This window comes from Heteronotia binoei, chromosome 10 (genome assembly GCF_032191835.1).
Source record: "Heteronotia binoei isolate CCM8104 ecotype False Entrance Well chromosome 10, APGP_CSIRO_Hbin_v1, whole genome shotgun sequence".
NCBI classification, from domain to species: domain Eukaryota; kingdom Metazoa; phylum Chordata; class Lepidosauria; order Squamata; family Gekkonidae; genus Heteronotia; species Heteronotia binoei.
This window is the reverse complement of record NC_083232.1, coordinates 3,472,574-3,494,448: the sequence shown is the minus strand read 5'-3', so window position 1 is coordinate 3,494,448 and position 21,875 is coordinate 3,472,574. Positions and strand designations below refer to the sequence as shown.

Genomic DNA, 21,875 nt, shown 5'->3' with positions numbered 1-21,875 from the left:
GTTCCCTGGATCCCACGGGAGAAATACAAAGAAAGGACCTTTAAGACCAACGAGTGCTAATATTTTAAGCATGTTTTATTTTACGGGGTTTTTAAAGTCATGTTTGTCTGTGTCCTTTAAAAAGTTTATATCTCTTCTACTTTTAAATACGTACACACATGGCCCGGCCCAATGCATCCCAGGCCGGCCCTTTTTTGTCAGACCCAACCCTCATAACAAATTTGTTCGATACCCCTTCCCTACAAAGTCACTGCCAGTCTGAGAAGTCAATACTGCCTTTGTGTTGTTGGGAGTGGCTTTGGTTCAGTGGGGCGGGACTTCAGGGGCAAAGTCTGCCCTCCAAATCAGCCCTTTTCTCCAGGTGGAAAGGTATTAAAACAACCAAGTTTTTAATAGCAGGAGATGGCCAGTTACCGCCTGGAGATTGGCGACTCTAGCATGGACAGCAAAAAAGCTAGCCGGAGGTTCAGCAAAGCTCACGATGGGTTAAATTTTCTGACTTTAAAAGCAAATCTCAAGCAAGGTTATTTCGGGATGGGAATCCCAGAATTAAGGAGGCAGAGATTTCAGACCTTAATCCTAGAATCCTTTCCGAGAGAAGGGTATTACGAGAGATAATGGAAAAAAATAAGAAAGTTAAGAATTAATTATCAGTGGGCATTTCCCCTTCAATTATTGCTGGGCTGTGGAGGGAGGATGGAATGGTCTGTAGTTATAAGGAGCAAAAAAAATCAGTGTTGATGTGATTTATCTACTAATATTAATATGTATTTGTTTTATGTATTTATTTAATGTTTCCTTATCTGAGTTTTAACTTTTTCTGTTGCTGTCTGGACCCTTAACTTACGTAAGGTCTGCACTGCCGTTGCTGCTGTTTTATAAAGATTTGAGAATTTTGCAAACAAGAAATAGAAAACGAGAAACCCCCGCAGAAACTGTGCATCGGACGCTGGGATCATGGGTGTGTGTTAAATGCCGTCCGGCGACCCTAAAGTCTGGTTTAATTGGTCAGTTGTCTTTGTGCCGCTTTCAAGGGCAGAAAAGCAGGGCATAGGTTTTGTGAAATGTAGTTATACATGGACCCCCCAGGTAGAGAAGCAAATACAATAGTTTGGGACAGGGGGGTGATTCCTGGTTGCCTTCTCAAACACACAATTTCTTCTTAGGCTGCGCTTGGCTTGATGGCCCATAAGAACATGTATCGTCTCTCCCCATATATACCCCGGAGGTCGACCTCCGGGGTATATATGAACATATGTTCAGGAAGATGATAGAACAAGAAATCTCCAAAATTTTGGGTTATGACTTCAAGAAAACGGCAGAGACTTTTTTGCTTGGATTACAATTAGAAAAATTTCCAAAGGAAGACAGGACTTTAATTTGGTACTTGCTCTCAGCTGCTAGGACATTGTATGCGCAGCTGTGGAAACAGGGAAAAATACCAGAGAAATGGGACTGGATTGTGAAAGTTTTATCGTGGAGTGAGATGGACAAATTAACTGAAACTTTAAAAGACTATGATCTAGATATATTCAAAAAGGAGTGGAAGAAATTTAAAAGCTATATGGAGAAAGAATGGAATATAAAAAGTCATTGGACAATTTTTTAGTAGTAATGAGAGAGTGAAAAATATTGAACTTTGATTGGTTAGTGGTACCTTTATAACTGAATTTAAATTTATAACTTCGGGGAAGTCAAATATTGGAGGGGGGGGGTTGAAATACCATATGGGTTAGTATAGAAAAGAGATAATTAATTACTGTAACCATATGTTATTAATAAATTGTTAAAACGATATGTTCATATATGCCCCGGAGGTCGCTTCGTTCGGCCTCCCAAGATCTTTTGACCATCCCCAGCCCAAGAGATGCCCATCTTGCCTCTGGAGAGCCAGTTTGGTGTAGTGCTTAAGTGTGCGGACTCTTATCTGGGAGAACCGGGCTTGATTCCCCATTCCTCCACTTGCACCTGCTGAGATGGCCTTGGGTCAGCCATAGCTCTGGCAGAGGTTGTCTTTGAAAGGGCAGCTGCTGTGAGAGCCCTCTCCAGCCCCACCCACCTCACAGGGTGTCTGTTGTGGGGGAGGAAGGTAAAGGAGATTGTGAGCTGCTCTGAGACTCTTTGGAGTGGAGGGCAGGATATAAATCCAATATCTTCATCTACCTCACAGGATGTCTCTTGTGGGGGAGGAAGGTAAAGGAGATTGTGAGCCACTCTGAGACTCTTTGGAGTGGAGGGCGGGATATAAATCCAATATCTTCTTCTTCTACCGGAGCCAAGACCTTCTCTGTCCAGGCCCCGTCTGATGGAATCAGCTCCCTATGGAGATCCGGGCCCTACCCGGCTTGTTAGCCTTTCGTAGGGCCTGTAAAACGGAGCTGTTCCGCCAGGCTTTTGGATGAGGCAACGGGCAACTACTTGTTAGATCGGTCGGCCTCCCCTGCGGTTCCACACTGCTGTACCATCTTACTATACCATTCTGCTGTACTGTTAACTAGTTATTGTAACTGATTGTATTGTAATTCTGTTGTGATATTATTATTATCTATACTGACGTGCTGATGACTGGGGAAGGCAATGGCAATCCACCCCGTAAAAAGTCTGCCGTGAAAACGTTGTGAAAGCAGCGTCACCCCAGAGTCGGAAACGACTGGTGCTTGCACAGGGGACTACCTTTACCTTAAGAGCCCCATGGCGCAGAGTGGTAAAGCTGCAGTACTGCAGTCGGAGCCCTCTGCTCACGACCTGAGTTCAATCCCAGCAGAAGCTGGTTCAGGTAGCCAGCTCTAGGTTGACTCAGCCTTCCATCTTTCCGAGGTCGGTCAAAGGAGTCCCCAGCTTGCTGGGCAGAAAGTGTAGATGACCGGGGAATGCAGTGGCAAACCACTCCGTAAAAAGTCTGCTGTGAAAACGTTGTGAAAGCAGCGTCACCCCAGAGCTGAAAACAACTGGTGCTTGCACAGGGGACTACTTTTACCTTAAGAGCCCCGTGGCGCAGAGTGGTAAAGCTGCAGTACTACAGTTGGAGCCCTCTGCTCACGACCTGAGTTCGATCCCAGCGGAAGCTGGTTCAGGTAGCTGGCTCCAGGTTGACTCAGCCTTCCATCCTTCTGAGGTGGGTCAAATGAGTACCCAGCTTGCTGGGGGGAAAGTGTAAATGACTGGGGAAAGCAATGGCAAACCACCCCGTCAAAAGTCTGCCATGAAAACGTTGTGAAAGCAATATCACCGCAGCATCGGAAACGACAGGTGCTTGCACAGGGGACTATCTTTCCCTTTATACTGATGTCCTCTGCCCCGAGCCCTCACGGGGGAATGGGTGGAATATAAATAAAATAATAATACTAATATTAGAGGTCCAGTCCTTGACCCCATTTGCCGAAGGCAGGTTCTTGCCTTAGGCCAGATAGCTTAACTCAATTCTCTCTCCTCTCTGCAGGTCGGGGACCACAAGTTCAGCGCCCACCGGATAGTCTTGGCTGCCTCCATCCCTTACTTCCACGCCATGTTCACCAACGACATGATGGAATGCAAGCAAGATGAAATAATCATGCAGGGAATGGATCCAAGGTACGGCTCTTGGAGGGGGAGGGAATTTGGGGGGGTGCAGTTATTCACCGTGTGGGTCCAGCAACTTAATTTTGCTCTCCTCCACACTGAAGCGGACTTTTGTCTTCGTAGTGTAATCACTCTTGGGATGTCCTGTTGGACGTCATCAGCTTGTTGTCTGGTCAGGCCTGGTTCAGGTATAGACATGCCCATAAGAGGTCCTGGGTGTCTTTTTAGCTTTCCTAGATGAGATTATTAACCTCCTCCTGAAAGGTAAACTACAGCACGGCTTTTTTTGGTAGAAAAGGCCCAGCGGGAACGAATTTACATATCAGGCCACACCTCCTGACATCACCGTTGTTTCACACAATGCTTTTTTGTAGAAAAAGCCGAGCAGGAACTAATTTGCATGTTAGTAGTAGAAGAAGACGACGACTGCAGATTTATACTCTGGAGAGCCAGTTTGGTGTGGAGAGCCAGTTTGGTGTAGTGGTTAAGTATGCGGACTCTTATCTGGGAGAACCGGGTTTGATTCCCCACTCCTCCACTTGCAGCTGCTGGAAGGGCCTTGGGTCAGCCATAGCTCTGGCAGAGGTTGTCCTTGAAAGGGCAGCTGCTGTGAGAGCCCTCTCCAGCCCCACCCACCTCACAGGGTGTCTGTTGTGGGGGAGGAAGGGAAAGGAGATTGTGAGCCGCTCTGAGACTCTTCAGAGTGGAGGGCGGGATATAAATCCAATATCTTCTTCTTCTCTCTGTTGTCTGTTGTGAGTGTGTGTTGTGGGAGGAGAAGATATAGGAGATTGTAAGCCACTCTGAGACTCTGTCCTTGACAGGGCAGCTTCTGTGAGAGCTCTATCAGCCCCACGCACCTCACAGGGTGTCTGTTGTGGGGGGAGAAGATATAGGAGATTGTAAGGCGCTCTGAGTCTCTGATTCAGAGAGAAGGGTGGGGTATAAATCTGCAATTCTTCCTCTTCTTTGTGTGTGTGCGTGTGTGCCAGATTAGGCTCTCCCCACATGACTTCAAATTGAAAAACAACTATTTGCATTAATTTTGCTGGCCTGAATCATCCTCCCTCGGCGGAGCACTGTTTTTTATAAGTTGATCATTTCTTGCGGCCCTCGAGTGATGTTATAAATATCCATATGGCCCTTGGCAGAAAAAAGGTTCCCCACCCCTGCTTCAGACAAACACGGCTACTCACCTGTGGATCTATCTTAATAGCAAATCGGTTTTCAAGCATTGCTGGAGCAGGTGAGTCAGGACAAAATAATCCCCTGGTCAGAGCCAGAAGATATACCTTCTTCAAGCCTTCTTGGGTGAAAGAAATCCTGAATAGGGAGTGGAACCACGTACTGACTTAGGAAAGCCCAAGTGTTTACCACATCTCCTTGTTTGGCGTAGTGGTTAAGTGTGCAGACTCTTATCTGGTAGAACTGGGTTTGATTCCCCACTCCTCCATACACACCTTCTGATAAGAACATAAGAGAAGCCCTGTTGGATCAGACCAATGCCCCATCCAGTCCAAAACTCTGTGTCACATAAGAACATAAGAGAAGCCCTGTTGGATCAGGCCAGTGGCCCCTCCAGTCCAACACTCTGTGTCACATAAAAACATAAGAGAAGCCATGTTGGATCAGGCCAATGGCCCATCCAGTCCAACACTGTCACATAAGAAAATAAGAGAAGCCCTGTTGGATCAGGCCAATAGCCTATCCAGTCCAACACTCTGTGTCACATAAGAACATAGGAGAAGCCCTGTTGGATCAGGCCAACGGCCCATCCAGTCCAACACTCTGTGTCACATAAGAACATAAGAGAAGCCATGTTGGATCAGGCCAATGGCCCATCCAGTCCAACACTCTGTGTCACATAAGAGAAGCCATGTTGGATCAGGCCAATGGCCCATCCAGTCCAACACTCTGTGTCACATAAGAAAATAAGAGAAGCCCTGTTGGATCAGGCCAATGGCCTATCCAGTCCAACACTCTGTGTCACATAAGAACATAGGAGAAGCCCTGTTGGATCAGTCCAATGGCCCATCCAGTTCAACACTCTGTGTCACATAAGAACATAAGAGAAGCCATGTTGGATCAGGCCAATGGCCCATCCAGTCCAACACTCTGTGTCACATAAGAACATAAGAGAAGCCATGTTGGATCAGGTCAATGGCCCCTCCAGTCCAACACTCTGTGTCACACAGTGACGGAAAAAAAAAACCCAGGTGTCATCAGGAGGTCCATCACTGGGGCCAAGATACTAAAAGTCCTTACACTGTTGCCTCTCCCCAGCACCAATAATACAGAGCATCACTGCCCCAGTGAGAGAGTTCCATCTAGAGATGTGAAGGCCTCGAAAAAACCCGGAAAAATTTGGGGAAAACCATTTTTTCCCCAGTTTTTTCCTGAAGCCTTTTTTGGGTTTTTTTTTTTCCAAAAAATTGGAAAAATTAAAAAAAAGAAAAGAAAAGAAATGATTATGGAACGTTTTATTTTAATACGATGAATAAAATATTTTAAGACAAGGTGTTCAAATATTTTCCACATCATTTCTAAAAAATCTGTATGATATCAGATTATTCTAATTTCTGTGCACTGAGGACGAGCATTGAAACTTAGTCCTGCACTCCCTTCTATATATTTCCCCCCTCTTCAATTCTCTTTATGAGAATGAGGTTTTTAATTTTTATTTACGTAATACTGTGGAGAGGAAATATGAATAATGGTTACTTCTGGATTTTTAAATAGTGTTTTGAGGAGGGTTTTTTTGCCTGTTCCACATAAAGTAGTAAACAGTTCAGGAGAGTGTTCCTCCGTTTGTTAAAATTACAAATAAATATTATTTTAAAAGTACATTCTGTTTGTAATAATTGTTGGGATACACTATATTTTTAATATGCTAGCTGCGATAATTTCATGCCAAGTAAAATTGTCCATAGTCATATTTTATGCTCCTAACAGAATGACTTTCAATCTGGAAAAGAAAAAAAAGTGCTAATGTAGCATTTTTTTTCAATTTTTTCAAAAATTTCCATTTTTCTCCAGAAAAAAAAAACGGAAAAAAAATGGGGTTTTTTTCCGAGCTTCAAAATTTCCGGAAATTTTACTTCTCTCGTTCCAACAATACGCTGTGGCTAATAGCCACTGATGGACCTCTGCTTCAAATGTTGATCCAGTCCCCTCTTGAAGCTGTCTGTGCTTACAGCTGCCACCACCTCCTGTGGCAGTGAATTCCACGTGTTAATCACCCTTTGGGTGAAGGACTTCCTTTTATCCGTTCTAACATGACTGCTCAGCAATTTCATTGAATGCCCACGAGTTCTTGTATTGTGAGAAAGGAAATAAAGTACTTCTTTCTCTACCTTCTCTATCTCGTGCATAATCTTGTAAGCCTCTATCATGTCATTCCTCAGTCGATGTTTCTCCAAGCTCGAGAGCCCCAAGCGTTTTAACTTTTCTTCATAGGGAAAGTGTTCCAACCCTTTAATCTTTCTAGTTGCCCTTTTCTTCACTTTTTGCAAAGATGTCAGCTGCAAGTTCTCTCAAGGCTGTTCTGCTCAAGAGCAGCTTCTGGGAGAGCTCTCTCAGCCCCACCCACCTCAAAGGGTGTCTGCTGTGGGGGGGCAAGGTAAAGGAGATTGTGAGCCCCTCTGAGACTCTTCAGAGTGGAGGGCGGGATATAAATCCAATATCTTCATCTACCTCACAGGGTGTCTGTTGGGCGGGGGGGAGGGGTAAAGGAGATTGTGAGCCGCTCTGAGATTCGGAGTGGAGGGCAGAATATAAATCCAATATCTTCATCTATCTCACAGGGTGTCTGCCATGGGAGGGGGGGAAGGGAAAGGAGATTGTGAGCCGCTCTGAGACACTTTGGAGTGGAGGGCGGGATATAAATCCAATATTTTCATCTACCTCACAGGGTGTCTGTTGTGGGGGAGGAAGGTAAAGGAAATTGTGACCACTCTGAGACTCTTCGGAGTGGAGGGCGGGATATAAATCCAATATCTTGATCTACTTCACAGGTTGTCTGTTGTGCGGGGGAGGAAGGTAAAGGAGATTGTGAGCTCCTCTGAGACTCTTCGGAGTGGAGTGCGGGATATAAATCCAATATCTTCATCTATCTTACAGGGTGTCTGTTGTGGGGGGGGGGGGTTTAAAGGAGATTGTGAGCCGCTCTGAGACTCTTCGGAGTGGAGGGCGGAATATAAATCCAATATTTTCATCTACCTCACAGGGTGTCTGTTGTGGGGGAGGAAGGTAAAGGAAATTGTGACCGCTCTGAGACTCTTCGGAGTGGAGGGCGGGATATAAATCCAATATCTTCATCTACCTCACAGGGTGTCTGTTGTGGGGGAGGAAGGTAAAGGAGATTGTGAGCCCCTCTGAGACTCTTTGGAGTGGAGGGCGGGATATAAATCCAATATCTTCATCTACCTCACAGGCTGTCTGTGAGGGAGGAAGGTAAAGGAGATTGTGAGCCGCTCTGAGAGTCTTCGGAGTGGAGGGCGGGATATAAATCCAATATCTTCATCTACCTCACAGGGTGTCTGTTGTGGGGGAGGAAGGGAAAGAAGATTGTGAGCCGCTGTGAGACTCTTCGGAGTGGAGGGCGGGATATAAATCCAATATCTTCATCTACCTCACAGGATGTCTGTTGTGTGGGGGGGGAGGGAAGGTAAAGGAGATTGTGAGCCACTCTGAGACTCTTTGGAGTGGAGGGTGGGATATAAATCCAATATCTTCATCTACCTCATATAGTGTCTGTTGTGGGGGAGGAAGGGAAAGGAGATTGTGAGCCCCTCTGAGACTCTTCGGAGTGGAGGGCGGGATATAAATCCAATATCTTCATCTACCTCACAGGATGTCTGTTGTGGGGGAGGAAGGTAAAGGAGTTTGTGAGCCGCTCTGAGACTCTTCGGAGTGGAGGGCGGGATATAAATCCAATATCTTCATCTTCTTCCTCCAGTGGAAAACCTTTCATTTGAATGAGAGCCACCAGTCGGAAGCCTTGTCTTCTTTCGTCTTCACCCCCTTTCTGAAAAGCTCGGAGGGCACTGAGGGCAGTAATGAGCAACACATGGGCATCACCCTGCGTTAGATGGTTCTGAATCGGGCAATAAAGCCAGAAGTGTGTGACTACAGCTAACCCTTTTCCACTTTGTTGTGCTCCCCGTAGTGCCCTGGAAGCCCTGATCAACTTCGCCTACAACGGACACTTGGCCATCGACCAGCAGAATGTCCAGTCCTTGCTGATGGGCGCCAGCTTCCTGCAGCTGCAGAACATCAAGGACGCCTGCTGCTCTTTCCTCCGAGAAAGGTGAGGGGTTCTGGCTTCTTTGGTGCTTCTACAGTAAACCAGGCCAGGGGCAGGCTGGCCAGTGAACCTGCGGGGAGATTCACCAGTGGGCTGCTGGTGGCCGGTAGCAAGCAGTGCCAAATCCCGGCACCTCCGCCTGAGCCTCAAGGGCCATTGGTTCCTCATCGTCTTGACCCAGATAGCAAACCAATCTCGTCAGATCTCAGAAGCGGAGTAGCGCAGGTCCTGGCTAGTATTTGGATGGGCAACCTCCAAGGAATATCAGGGTCGTGACACGGAGGCAGGCAGTGACAAAGCCACCTCTGAAACGTCTCTTGCCTTAAAAAACGTCCAGCTCGCCACCTAGCGGTGCATAAAACAGCTAGAACTTCCGGCTGCCGGACAATCTTAGGATCTCCTGGTCATTCTGCACAACACCGCCATCCAATAATTAATTATCATCGTTGGTTCGTAATTAATTATCATCGTTGGTGTCCGCTCTCTCCTCCCACACTGCCTCTAGGTCAGGGGGTGATGCAGCGGGGAGCTCGGGCCAATTGGCGGCCCCCTAGAGCCGAGAGCAGCTTGTAGCAAAAGAGGGGCTGCTCCGTTGGATGTGCTCCAGTGCTGTTTTCCCAGTCCGCTCTTGAGTGAAGCCCCAGCTGATAGTTTGAGTCTGCCTTTCGCCCCAAGACTGACTGACTGCTTGTGCCTACCACAGTGGCCGACCTCCGTAATCCAGACCACAGTAAGGCACAAGCAGAAGGAACCTGTAGGTTGCGTGGCTTGAGATAAAATGGAACATGGAACCAGGCCATGCCTTCTCGGAACCTGACTGCCAGTGAGTGGCTCAGTGCCAGAACATCTGTGTTGTGTGCAGAAGGTTCCTGGTTCAATCCCTGTTTCCTCCAGTTAGAAGGACCAGGCAGGAGGTGGTGGGAAAGACCTCTGCCAGAGACCTCCATATTGCTGCTGCCGGTCTGAGTAAACAGTACTGACATGGTGGTCAGACGGTCCGATTCTGTATAGTCTCACGTGTTAAGCCCTTGTTGGATCAGAGCAAGGGTCCATCTCCTCCCGCCAGAATTCAAGCTACAAAGCGCACCTTTCGCACGACAATTAGTTCTCATGAGAATTTGATTTTCTTGCGAGAACTAATTGTCTTGCGAAAGGTGCGCTTTGTAGCTTGAATTCTGGCGGGACGAGATGGACCACTGCTCTGATCCAACAAGGGCTTAACACGTGAGACTATACAGAATATGAACATATATGAACATATGAAGCTGCCTTATGCTGAATCAGACCTTTGGTCCATCAAAGTCAGTATTGTCTACTCAGACTGGCAGCGGCTCTCCGGGGTCTCAAGCTGAGGTTTTTCACACCTATTTGCCTGGACCCTTTTTTGGAGATGCCAGGGATTGAACCTGGGACCTTCTGCTTCCCAAGCAGATGCTCTACCACTGAGCCACCGTCATTCCCTCAGACGCCTCTACAGAAACTGGTACAAACTTAAGATCCAATCATAGTATACTGTGATTGGATCTTAAATTTGTACCAGTTTGCATTCTGAGCCACTGCCTACCAGCTATGTGTGGCTTTGCTCCCTGTACCGGATTCCTCGTCTGATGAAGCGTGCTTAGAGAGCGCACTAAAGCTTGCGTTCTGAATAAAACTAAGTAGGTCTTAAAGGTGAAACTTGACTCCTGCTTTGTTGTAATATATGTTGTTATTTGGAGGGTTCTTGAGTTGAGATTAGATTGGTTTTATGTTTTCTGTGTTGTTATATGACCATACAGGGTTTTGCTGGGTACCATACTGTTTTTGTACCTGTTTTAATGAACGTAATCATACGTTGTTGAAAACCATGGCAAGACAGGTTGGAAAATTAGAGTAAAACAAATGAAATCAATTTTAACAGGGATAAATGTAAAGTTCAGCGCATAGGTAGGAAAACTCTAATGCAGAATTATAGGATGGGGGAGACTTGTCTCGGTAGTGGTATGTGTGAAAAGGATCTAGGTGTCATGAGTCAGCAGTGTGACGCGGTAGCTAAAAAGGCAAATGCAATTTCAGGCAGTATCAGTAGAAGTCTAGTGTCCAGATCATGTGAAGTGATGGTATCGCTTTACTCTGCTCTGGGAAGACCTCACCTGGAGTCTTGTGTTCAGTTTTGGGCACCACATTTTAAGAAGGATGGAGACAAGCTGGAACGGGTCCAGAAGCGGGCAACGATGATGGTGAGGGGTCTGGAGACAAAGTCCTATGAAGGAAGGCTGAGGAGATGACTGAGAGGTGCTTTGATCACTGTCTTCAAGTACTTCAAGGGCTGTCCTATGGGTGTGGAGTTGTTTTTTGTTGCCCCAGTTGTTTAGACCAGAACCAACAGGTTGAAATTAAATCAGAAGGTTTCTGGCTCAACATTAAGAACGTAAGAGAAGCCATGTTGGATCAGTTCAGTGGCCCATCCAGTCCAACACTTAAAATGTCAAGACAGTGTGCGTTTGCAATAAAAAAGGCCAACGCCATGCTGGGAATTATTAGGAAGGGAATTGAAAACAAATCAGCCAGTATCATAATGCCCCTGTATAAATCGATGGTGCGGTCTCATTTGGAATACTGTGTACAATTCTGGTCACCGCACCTCAAAAAGGATATTATAGCATTGGAAAAAGTGCAGAAAAGGGCAACTAGAATGATTAAAGGGCTGGAACACCTTCCCTATGAAGAAAGGTTGAAACGCTTAGGGCTCTTTAGCTTGGAGAAACGTCGACTGAGGGGTGACATGATAGAGGTTTACAAGATAATGCATGGGATGGAGAAAGTAGAGAAAGAAGTACTTTTCTCCCTTTCTCACAATACAAGAAATCGTGGCCATTCGATGAAATTGCTGAGCAGACAGGTTAAAACGGATAAAAGGAAGTACTTCTTCACCCAAAGGTGATTAACATGTGGAATTCACTGCCACAGGAGGTGGTGGCAGCCACAAGTATAGCCACCTTCAAGAGGGGTTTAGATAAAAATATGGAGCACAGGTCCATCAGTGGCTATTAGCCACAGTGTGTGTGTATATAAAAAATTTTTTGGGTTACTGTGTGACACAGAGTGTTGGACTGGATGGGCCATTGGCCTGATCCAACATGGCTTCTCTTATGTTCTAACACTGTGTCACACAGTGGCGAATATATATATATATATATACACACACACACACACACACACACTGTGGCTACTTGAAGGGCTGTCATATAGAGGAGGGTGTGGAATTGTTTTCTGTGGCCCCAGAAGGTAGGACCAGAACCAATGGGTTGGAATTAAATTAAAAGAGTTTCCGGCTCAACATTAGGAAGAGCTTCCTGACCATTAGAGCAGTTCCTCAGTGGAACAGGCTTCCTCCTCGGGAGGTGGTGGGCTCTCCTTCCTTGGAGGTTTTGAAACAGAGGCTAGATGGCCATCTGACAGCAATGAAGATCCTGTGAATTTAGGGGGAGGCGTTTGTGGGTTTCCTATATTGTGCACGGGGTTGGACTAGATGACCCCAGAGGTCTCGTCTGTGATTCCGTGAGTCCTAACTAAAGAGAAGCGGTATCAGAATTGAACTAAATAGACAAAAGTCCTTGACGAATCACATCTGGGACAAAGGTAAGAATCGAGACAAGAAAAGCCAGATAAGGCTGGGCCCTGTAGCTTTTGCTCCAATTTCATCCGCAAGTCGTTGTGAAATGTCCCGTCAGCTGTGTTGGATGCAAGAGGAGGCGCTCTTGTTTGTTCCTTAGGAGATTCTGGCATTACGAAAGGCCCCTCTTCTCTTCCCCCCTCCCCCTCCCATTGGAGTTAACCAGCTTACTGATCTCCGGTAAACAGGAAGAAACAAATGAGTTCGATGCAGGCTGTTGATTTTAAGGTGACCAGGGAGGAGGCAAAAGTGTTGAATACAAGAAGACCTCCATGCATGTCTGTAAAGGGAGGGGGGAGGTCTCCCTTTGTCTAAACCCCGGGTTTCCTAACTCCAGGAGTACCATTTGAGGTCTTCTCAGAGGAAGGGGCAGTTGCACCAAAGAAAAAGGCAGAATGGGCTTGACAGAGACTGACTCGCCTGGAGTCAGTTGGGGAGTTGCGTGCAGATCTGGTGAACTTGTGACCTAGTTCTCAGAAGCAGCAGACAAGAAGTGCGTGGGCTGTGGGGGATTCTTGTGCCAGTTCCCCTCCTTAAAACAAACAAAAACCCTGTGAAGAAAACACAGCTCATCTGTGAGAAGAGCGAGCATAATGCTCCCCAGCATGCTATGCTTAATTCTTTGAAATCGTTATAAGCCTGCCTTTTCCATGAGCAGTGCAGTGTTTTGCATGCAACAAAGGAGATTTTTTAAAAATCTAAAACTATCCAGCGAGCCTCCTCTTGCAGCATAAGAACATAAGAGAAGCCATGTTGGATCAGGCCAATGGCCCATCCAGTGTGACACTCTGTGTCACACAGTGGCCAAAAAACCCAAGTGCCACCAGGAGGTCCACCAGTGGGGCTAGAAGCCCTCCCACTGTGCTCCCCCCAAGCACCAAGAATACAGAGCATCACTGCCCCAGACATAAGAACATAAGAGAAGCCATGTTGGATCAGGCCAGTGGCCCATCCAGTCCAACACTCTGTATCACGCAGTGGCCAAAATACCCAGGTGCCATCAGGAGGTCCACCAATGGGGCCAGGACACTAGAAGCCCTTCCGCAGTTGCCCCCCTCCCAAGCACCAAGAATACAGAGCATCCCTGCCCCAGACATAAGGACATAAGAGAAGCCATGTTGGATCAGACCAATGGCCCATCCAGTCCAACACTCTGTGTCACACAGTGGCCAAAAAACCCAAGTGCCATCAGGAGGTTCACCAGTGGGGCTAGAAGCCCTCCCACTGTGCTCCCTCCAAGCACCAAGAAGACAGAGCATCACTGCCACAGACAGAGACAGACACACCACTGCCAACAATACGCTGTGGCTAATAGCCACTGATGGACCTCTGTTCCATGTGCTTATCCAATCTCTTCTTGAATAAGCGATCTACTCCACAGGAAGGTTTGCCGCTTCCGCCTTTTATTTGCAGGAGCTGGAACGTCAACTGTCAGTCGGAACCCAGCCTTCTACCAGTCTGTAGGATTTTCTCTTTCTCCTTCCAGAATAATCCATAACCACAAGGGTGTCAAACATGTGGCCCAGGGACCAAATCAGGCCCCCGGAGTGCTCTGACATTCCCTCTTCCTCCCCAAGGGAGGAGCCTCAACTAGTGGAGAAAAATGAGCTTTGCTCTTTAGCTCCTGTGAAGCAAAGCAAGCTGTGATGCAGAAGGAAGCCAGAGAGAGGGAGAAGGAAGCAGATGACAGCCAGTTGCTCGAGGGCCTTATAAGAGCCCTCCGGGGGCCTCATCCGGCCTCCAGGCCACATGTTTGACACCCCTGCGCTAGAGGAATGGAGCGCGGGGGGGTGTCTGTTATGAGGGGAGAAGATATAAGTGATTGTAAGCCGCTCTCTCTGTCTTTGAGATGGCAGCTGCTGTGAAAGCCCTCTCTGCCCCACCCACCTCACCAGGTGTCTGTTGTAGGGGGAGAAGATACAGGAGATTGTAAGCCGCTCTGAGTCTCTGATTCAGAGAGAAGGGCAGGGTATAAATCTGCAGTCGTCTTCTTCTAGTGGTTAAGTACGCGGACTCTTATCTGGAAGAACCGGGTTTGATTCCCCACTCCTCCACTTGCACTTGCTGGAATGACCTTGGGTCAGCCAGAGCTCTGGCAGAGGTTGTCCTTGAAAGGGCAGCTGCTAGGAGAGCTCTCTCAGCCCCACCCACCTCACAGGGTGCCTGTTGTGGGGGAGGAAGATAATGGAGATTGTGAGCTGCTCTGAGCCTCTGATTCAGGGAGAAGGGCGGGGTATAAATCTGCAGTTGTCGTCTTCTCCTCCTCCCCCTCTTTTCCCCCTCCCCCTCCCTCTCCTTCTACTGAATCAAGGTCATGCTTGTCCATCAAGGTTACGATTGTCTACTCAGACTGGCAGCTGCTCTCCAGGGTCCCTGCCTCTCAATTTCTGTCCTGTTTGTTTGTTCGTTGGCATCGTCCTTAAAGGCTTCACCCGAAGAACTGCCTGGGAGTACGCCAGTTTGCCGAAACCATGATGTGTGCCGTTCTCTACGACGCCGCCAACAGCTTCATCCACCAGCACTTTGTGGAAGTGTCCATGTCCGAGGAGTTCCTGGCGCTGCCCTTCGAAGACGTCCTGGAGCTGGTGTCCAACGACGAGCTCCACATCAAGCTGGAGGAGCAGGTAGGCGCCGGAGGGGCCGGAGGTGATTCTCACCACCAGGTCATCAGTTTCCTTGTAAAAAGCAGAGTCATCCGGCGGGTGGTTTTAAGGTCTGAAGGAACAGCCAGATCACTAGATCCCACCCCCCCCTGGGTCGTCTTGTCCGATGTTTCCAAGTGGGGGCGTCTCACACCCAGAGCGTCCCTTCCTGAGCCTCACGCTTCTCTCCTGGCAGGCCATAAGAACATAAGAGAAGCCATGTTGCAACAGGCCAATGGCCCATCCAGTCCAACACTCTGTGTCACATAAGAACAGAAGAGAGGCCATGTTGGATCAGGCCAATGGCCCATCCAGTCCAACACTCTGTGTCACATAAGAACATGAGAGAAGCCATGTTGGATCAGGCCAATAGCCCATCCAGTCCAACATTCTGTGTCACATAAGAACATAAGAGAAGCCATGTTGGATCAGGCCAGTGGCCAATCCAGTCCAATACTCTGTGTCACATAAGAACATAAGAGAGGCCATGCTGGATCAGGCCAGTGGCCCATCCAGTCCAACACTCTGTGTCACATAAGAACATAAGAGAAGCCATGTTGGATCAGGCCAGTGGCCTATCCAGTCCAATACTCTGTGTCACATAAGAACATAAGAGAGGCCATGCTGGATCAGGCCAGTGGCCCATCCAGTCCAACACTCTGTGTCACATAAGAACATAAGAGAAGCCGTGCTGGATCAGGCCAGTGGCCCATCCAGTCCAACACTCTGTGTCACATAAGAGAGGCCATGCTGGATCAGGCCAGTGGCCCATCCAGTCCAACACTCTGTGTCACATAAGAACAGAAGAGAGGCCATGTTGGATCAGGCCAATGGCCCATCCAGTCCAACACTCTGTGTCACATAAGAACATAAGAGAGGCCATGCTGGATCAGGCCAGTGGCCCATCCAGTCCAACACTCTGTGTCACATAAGAACATAAGAGAGGCCATGCTGGATCAGGCCAGTGGCCCATCCAGTCCAACACTCTGTGTCGCATAAGAACATAAGAGAGGCCATGCTGCATCAGGCCAGTGGCCCATCCAGTCCAACACTCTGTGTCACATAAGAACATAAGAGAGGCCATGCTGGATCAGGCCAGTGGCCCATCCAGTCCAATACTCTGTGTCACATAAGAACATAAGAGAGGCCATGCTGGATCAGGCCAGTGGCCCATCCAGTCCAACACTCTGTGTCGCATAAGAACATAAGAGAGGCCATGCTGGATCAGGCCAGTGGCCCATCCAGTCCAATACTCTGTGTCGCATAAGAACATAAGAGAGGCCATGCTGGATCAGGCCAGTGGCCCATCCAGTCCAATACTCTGTGTCACATAAGAACATACGAGAGGCCATGCTGGATCAGGCCAGTGGCCCATCCAGTCCAACACTCTGTGTCGCATAAGAACATGAGAGAAGCCATGTTGGATCAGGCCAATGGCCCATCCAGTCCAACACTCTGTGTCACATAAGAGAGGCCATGTTGGATCAGGCCAATGGCCCATCCAGTCCAACACTTTGTGTCGCACAGTGGCCAAAAAACCAGGTGCCATTAGGATCAGTGGGACCAGGACACTAGAAGCCCTTCCACTGTGCCTCCCCCAAGCACCAAGAAGACAGAGCATCACTGCCCCAGACAGAGTTCCAACGATAAACTGTGGCTAATAGCCACTGATGGACCTCTGCTCTATGTTTATCCAATCCCCTCTTGAAGCTGTCTATGCTTGTAGCCACCACCACCTCCTGTGGCAGTGAATTCCATGTGTTAATCCCCCTTTGGGTGAAGAAGGACTTCCTTTTATCCGTTCTAACCCGACTGCTCAGCAATTTCATCGAATGCCCACGAGTTCTCGTATTGTGAGAAAGGGAGAAAAGGACTTCTTCCTCTGCTTTCTGCATCCCACGCATAATCTTGTCAACCTCTTATCACGTCACCCCGCGGTTGACGTTTCTCCAAGCTCAAGAGCCCCAAGCGTTTCAACCTTTCTTCCTAGGGAAGGTGTTCCAACTCCTTTTAATCATTCTAGTTGCCCTTTTCTGCACTTCTTCCAAAGCTGTCATATTTTTTTTGAGGTCTTCGAAGCCGCCCTGGCCTGGGTGAGGTACAACCGGGAGCAGAGGGAAACCTTCCTGCCGGAGCTCCTCTCCAAAATCCGCCTGCCCCTTTGCCGGCCTCAGTTCCTCACTGACCGCGTCCAGCAGGACGACCTAGTCCGCTCTTGCCACAAGTGCCGGTAGGTACAGCGGGGTCCTCCTTGTCTGCAGGGGTGGGGTGGGGAGCCTTCTGGCGAGGAGACGAGCAGGCAGCGGCCAGGTACAAAGCCCCCCAAACTTGAAATCCTTTCTCCACTATGCAGGCCAAACAGAGAGGGAGGTTTCCTCCAGATGACCCTGCCAGTGCAGACGGTGGAAGTAAGAGCCTTGTCGTCATTCTTTCTCTCTCCTTCTTCTCTGTCCCTTGAGCCCAGGCAAAAGGTGTCCCTGAGCGGTGCAGCTGCCAAGCCACAAAGCTGTCCGTGGCTTGCGCCCTGTCCACCCTAGAGAGGACCCCACCAGCTCTCCGCTGTCTACTTTGTCCTGTCTCTCTCAGAGAGGACCTGATCAGTATCTCTCAGTGCAAGATGTTCTCTCCCGAGTAAGCCTGTGGGAACTTAGAATCCTAGAATCTCTCAGTGCAAGATGTTCTCTCATTGAATCCTAGAATCATAGACTTGGAAGAGACCTCTAGGGTCATCTAGTCTAGCCCCCTACACAGTGCAGGAAACCCACAAACACCTCCCCCTACATTCACAGGATCTTCATTGCTGTCAGATAGCCATCTAGCCTCTGTTTAAAAACCTCCAAGGAAGGAGAGCCCACCACCTCCCAAGGAAGCCTGTGAGAACTTAGAATCCTAGAGCTGGAAGGGACCTCCAGGGTCCACTAGTCCAACTCCCTGCACAATGCAGGAAACTCACAAACACCTCCCCCTAAATTCACAGGATCCTCATTGCTGTCAGATGGCCATCTAGCCTCTGTTTAGAAACCTCCAAGGAAGGAGAGCCCACCACCTCCCAAAGAGGAAGCCTGTTCCACTGAGGAACCGCTCTTACGGTCAGGAAGTTCTTCCTAATGTTGAGCCGGAAACTCTTTTGATTTAATTTCAACCCACTGGTTCTGGTCCTACCTTCCAGGGCCACATAAACACCTATAGAATCATAGAAGAGTTGGAAGGGACCTCTAGGGTCATCTAGTCCAACCCCCTGCACAATGCAGGAAACTCACAAACACCTCCCCCTAAATTCACAGGATCTGCATTGCTGTTAGATGGCCATCTAGTTTCTGTTCAAAAACCTCCAAGGAAGGAGAGCCCACCGCCTCCCGAGGAGGAAGCCTGTTCCACTGAGGAACTGCTCTTACGGTCAGGAAGTTCTTCCCAACGTTGAGCCGGAAACTCTTTTGATTCTCTCTGTTGTGCTCAGAAATATGGTGGAACGGCAGCATGCGCTGCATCAGGGGGCTGTGTTTTTAAGAACTTCCTCCTTCCCCCCTTAACAGGGGCAAGGGCTTTGGCTCAGCGGAACAGTCTCTGCTTTGCACGCAGAAGGTCCCAGGTTCGATCCCTGGCATTTCCACTTAAAAAGTGGGCGATGTGAAAAGTGGGCGATGTGAAAGACCTCTGCCTGAGACCCTGGAGAGCTGCTGGCAGTCTGAGTACTCAAGACTAACCTTGACAGAGTCGGTATAAGGCAGCTTTGCGGGTATATTCATGTGTATGTGTTTGGCCTCCACACATAGAAAATGAGCACATCAAAAAGAGGTTTAGCCCTAACCCTGGCGTCGGTTGCGTGCAGGATGCGTGTCCCCCAGGATCGTCCTTTCACACGTACACACCCCCTGAAGTCCGCACCCCCCACACCCCTGAAGCCGTACCTGTCCAGAATCCCGCCACTGCCGTCTCCCACATCATCCAGCTAAACGTGTGGAATGTCTCCCAGCGTCTCTTAAAAGAGCATCAGCAAAGGGAGCCCGTTTCGCGCACTTCAGCTCTTCCCGCAAGCACTTTGGCGTTAGGTCCGCTTTTTTCGCACACGCGAGTCCACGTGCGTTGATTGTTGTCGTGTCCTCGATCGCACCGTGAGGTTGGAGAATGTTTACGCAGGCACCGAGCGGGCAGGGGTAGGCATTGGACTCTGATTAACTCCTTGATTCTTTTCTCTGGCACTTTCAAAGAGGTCCTCGTGAGGTAGGTGACCGGGATGCTCCTTTTATGGAAGGAAAAAACTGAGACTCAGGGTGGCTTGCCCTTTATCATCAGCGGGGGTGCGCTATAGGTCGGTGCGATATTGCCTGCTTTTTTTTTTTTCTTTGTTGCTTTCTCTGTCCGAACGATTCCTAATGCTGGAGGATATCAGAGAGCTCGCCTTAAACGCTGACCGCTTCTGAAAGCTGGGCGTCGCCAGGGTTGCGTGGTGTGGGTACCAAAGATCCTGCTTAAAACCCCAAGCGCTTGGATGGAATTTCCTCTTTTGTGTAGCCTTTTTATGACTCAGGATAGGAGAGATCCCTCTAGAGCAGTGGTCCCCAGGCCCTAGGCCAACCCCGGTCCGTCACCCCCCCTTGCCACCCCCCCGGCGCCTCGCAGCCTCCCTGCCCCCCCCCCCAACTGTGGCTCCTCCTTCTCTCTGTTTTTACGATACTAAGCTGGGGAAAGCGCCTTCCACCGCCACCACCGCCGCCAGCCAATCAGTTGATCCGCGGGGGAAACCGCGGCAGCGGCGAGCGACAGCTAAACAAGCCGCGCTGCCCTTGCCTCCTTGTTCAGCGGTCGCTCACCGCTGCCGCCGCAGAGGTGTGTGCGTGAGCTTTTAAACAGCCTGGAAGGCACTTTCGCCGGCTTGACATGCTAACAACGGAGGGAGGAGGTGACGCCATGGGGGGCGGCGAGGTGCAGGGAGGCCAAATTCAGTTCCCCCACCCTGCCAGCCCTGGGGCCGTGGTGGGCGGGTCGCCGGTCCCTGGTGCCAAAAAAGTTGGGCACCACCAATTTAGAGCAGGGGTGGCCAACGGTAGCTCTCCAGATGTTTTTTTTTTGCCTACAACTCCCATCAGCCCCAGCCAGCATGGCCAATGGCTGGGGCTGGTGGGAGTTGTAGGCAAAAAGACTTCTAGAGAGCCACCGTTGGCCACCCCTGGGCTACTGCGTTTGGGGATCCCCTGGAATTACAACTCCTGCCCAGACTACAGAAATGTTCCTCTGGAGAAAATGGATGCTTTAGAGCAGGGGTGGCCAACGGTAGCTCTCCAGATGTTTTTTTTTTTTTGCCTACAACTCCCATCAGCCCCAGCCAGCATGGCCAATGGCTGGGGCTGATGGGAGTTGTAGGCAAAAAAACATCTGGAGAGCTACCGTTGGCCACCCCTGCTCTAGAGCCCTTGAAGTTCTGCCCTCCCGATTGCGTTTGGCCCCCTGACTCTCCCAGCCGTCCCCACCGTTATTAACGTTTTTCCCCCAATCACTGTGCATTTTCAGGCTTAGTTTTACCGCTGGGTGGACTAGAAGTTCTGGGGATTTGGCAATGCGAGGGTCTTGGAAGTGCTGAATAGTTTTCTGGGCGATGGTGGAGTTTGCGGGGGGAGGCAGCCCTTAAGAGCCTCCCATTGCTGGCGTAAGAAAGTGCTTCGGCGGCTTTTTAAAAAATTGTTCAGAGCTCTGTAGAAGGGAAGGAGGCAGGCTGGGGAAGGAGGGCTGTTGCCCACCCGGCCCAGTGCTCGCTTAGAATCCTAGAGTTGGAAGGAACCTCCAGGGTCATCTAGTCCAACCCCCTTAGCAATGCAGGAAACTCACAAACACCTCCCCCTAAATTCACAGGATCTTCATCGCTGTCAGATGGCCATTTGGCCTCTGTTTCAAAACCTCCAAGGAAGGAGAGCCCACCACCTCCCGAGGAAGCCTGTCCCACAGAGGAACCGCTCTAAACTCACAAACCCCTTCCACTAAATTCACAGGATCCTCATTGCTGTCAAATGGCCATCTAGCCTCTGTTTAAAAATCTCCAAGGAAGGAGAGCCCACCACCTCCCAAGGAAGCCTGTGGGAACTGAGAATCCTAGAATCCTAGAGTTGGAAGGGACCTCCAGGGTCATCTAGTCCAACCCTCTCACAATGCAGGAAACTCACAAACACCTCCCCCTAAATTCACAGGATCTTCATTGCTGTCAGATGGCCATCTAGCCTCTGTTTAAAAAACCCCAAGGAAGGAGAGCCCACCACCTCCCGAGGAAGCCTGTCCCACAGAGGAACCGCTCTAAACTCACAAACACCTCCCCCTAAATTCACAGGATCCTCATTGCTGTCAGATGGCCATCCAGCCTCTGTTTAAACACCTCCAAGGAAGGAGAGCCCACCGCCTCCCAAGGAAGCCTGTGGGAACTGAGAATCCTAGAGTTGGAAGGGACCTCCAGGGTCATCTAGTCCAACCCCCGCACAATGCAGGAAACCCACAAACACCTCCCCCTAAATTCACAGGATCTTCATCGCTGTCAGATGGCCATCTAGCCTCTGTTTAAAAACTCCCAAGGAAGGAGAGCCAACCACCTCCCAAGGAGGAAGCTTGTCCCACAGAGGAACCGCTTTAAACTCACAAACACCTCCCTCTAAATTCACAAGATCCTCATTGCTGTCAGATGGCCATCCAGCCTCTGTTTAAACACCTCTAAGGAAGGAGAGCCCACCGCCTC

At 49.1% G+C, this 21,875-nt stretch overlaps 1 protein-coding gene across 2 annotated transcripts in view; it reads left to right on the top strand.

The window, feature by feature from the left end:
- KLHL18 (kelch like family member 18) overlaps positions 1-21,875 on the top strand; it is a 62,478-nt gene that overhangs the window by 28,363 nt on the left and 12,240 nt on the right. For both annotated transcript variants that reach the window (XM_060248100.1, XM_060248099.1), the window contains exons 2-5: positions 3,440-3,570; positions 8,726-8,866; positions 14,944-15,142; positions 17,230-17,390. In XM_060248100.1, the coding sequence (XP_060104083.1) occupies positions 3,440-3,570; positions 8,726-8,866; positions 14,944-15,142; positions 17,230-17,390 (632 nt within the window). The remainder of the gene's footprint in view (positions 1-3,439; positions 3,571-8,725; positions 8,867-14,943; positions 15,143-17,229; positions 17,391-21,875) is intronic.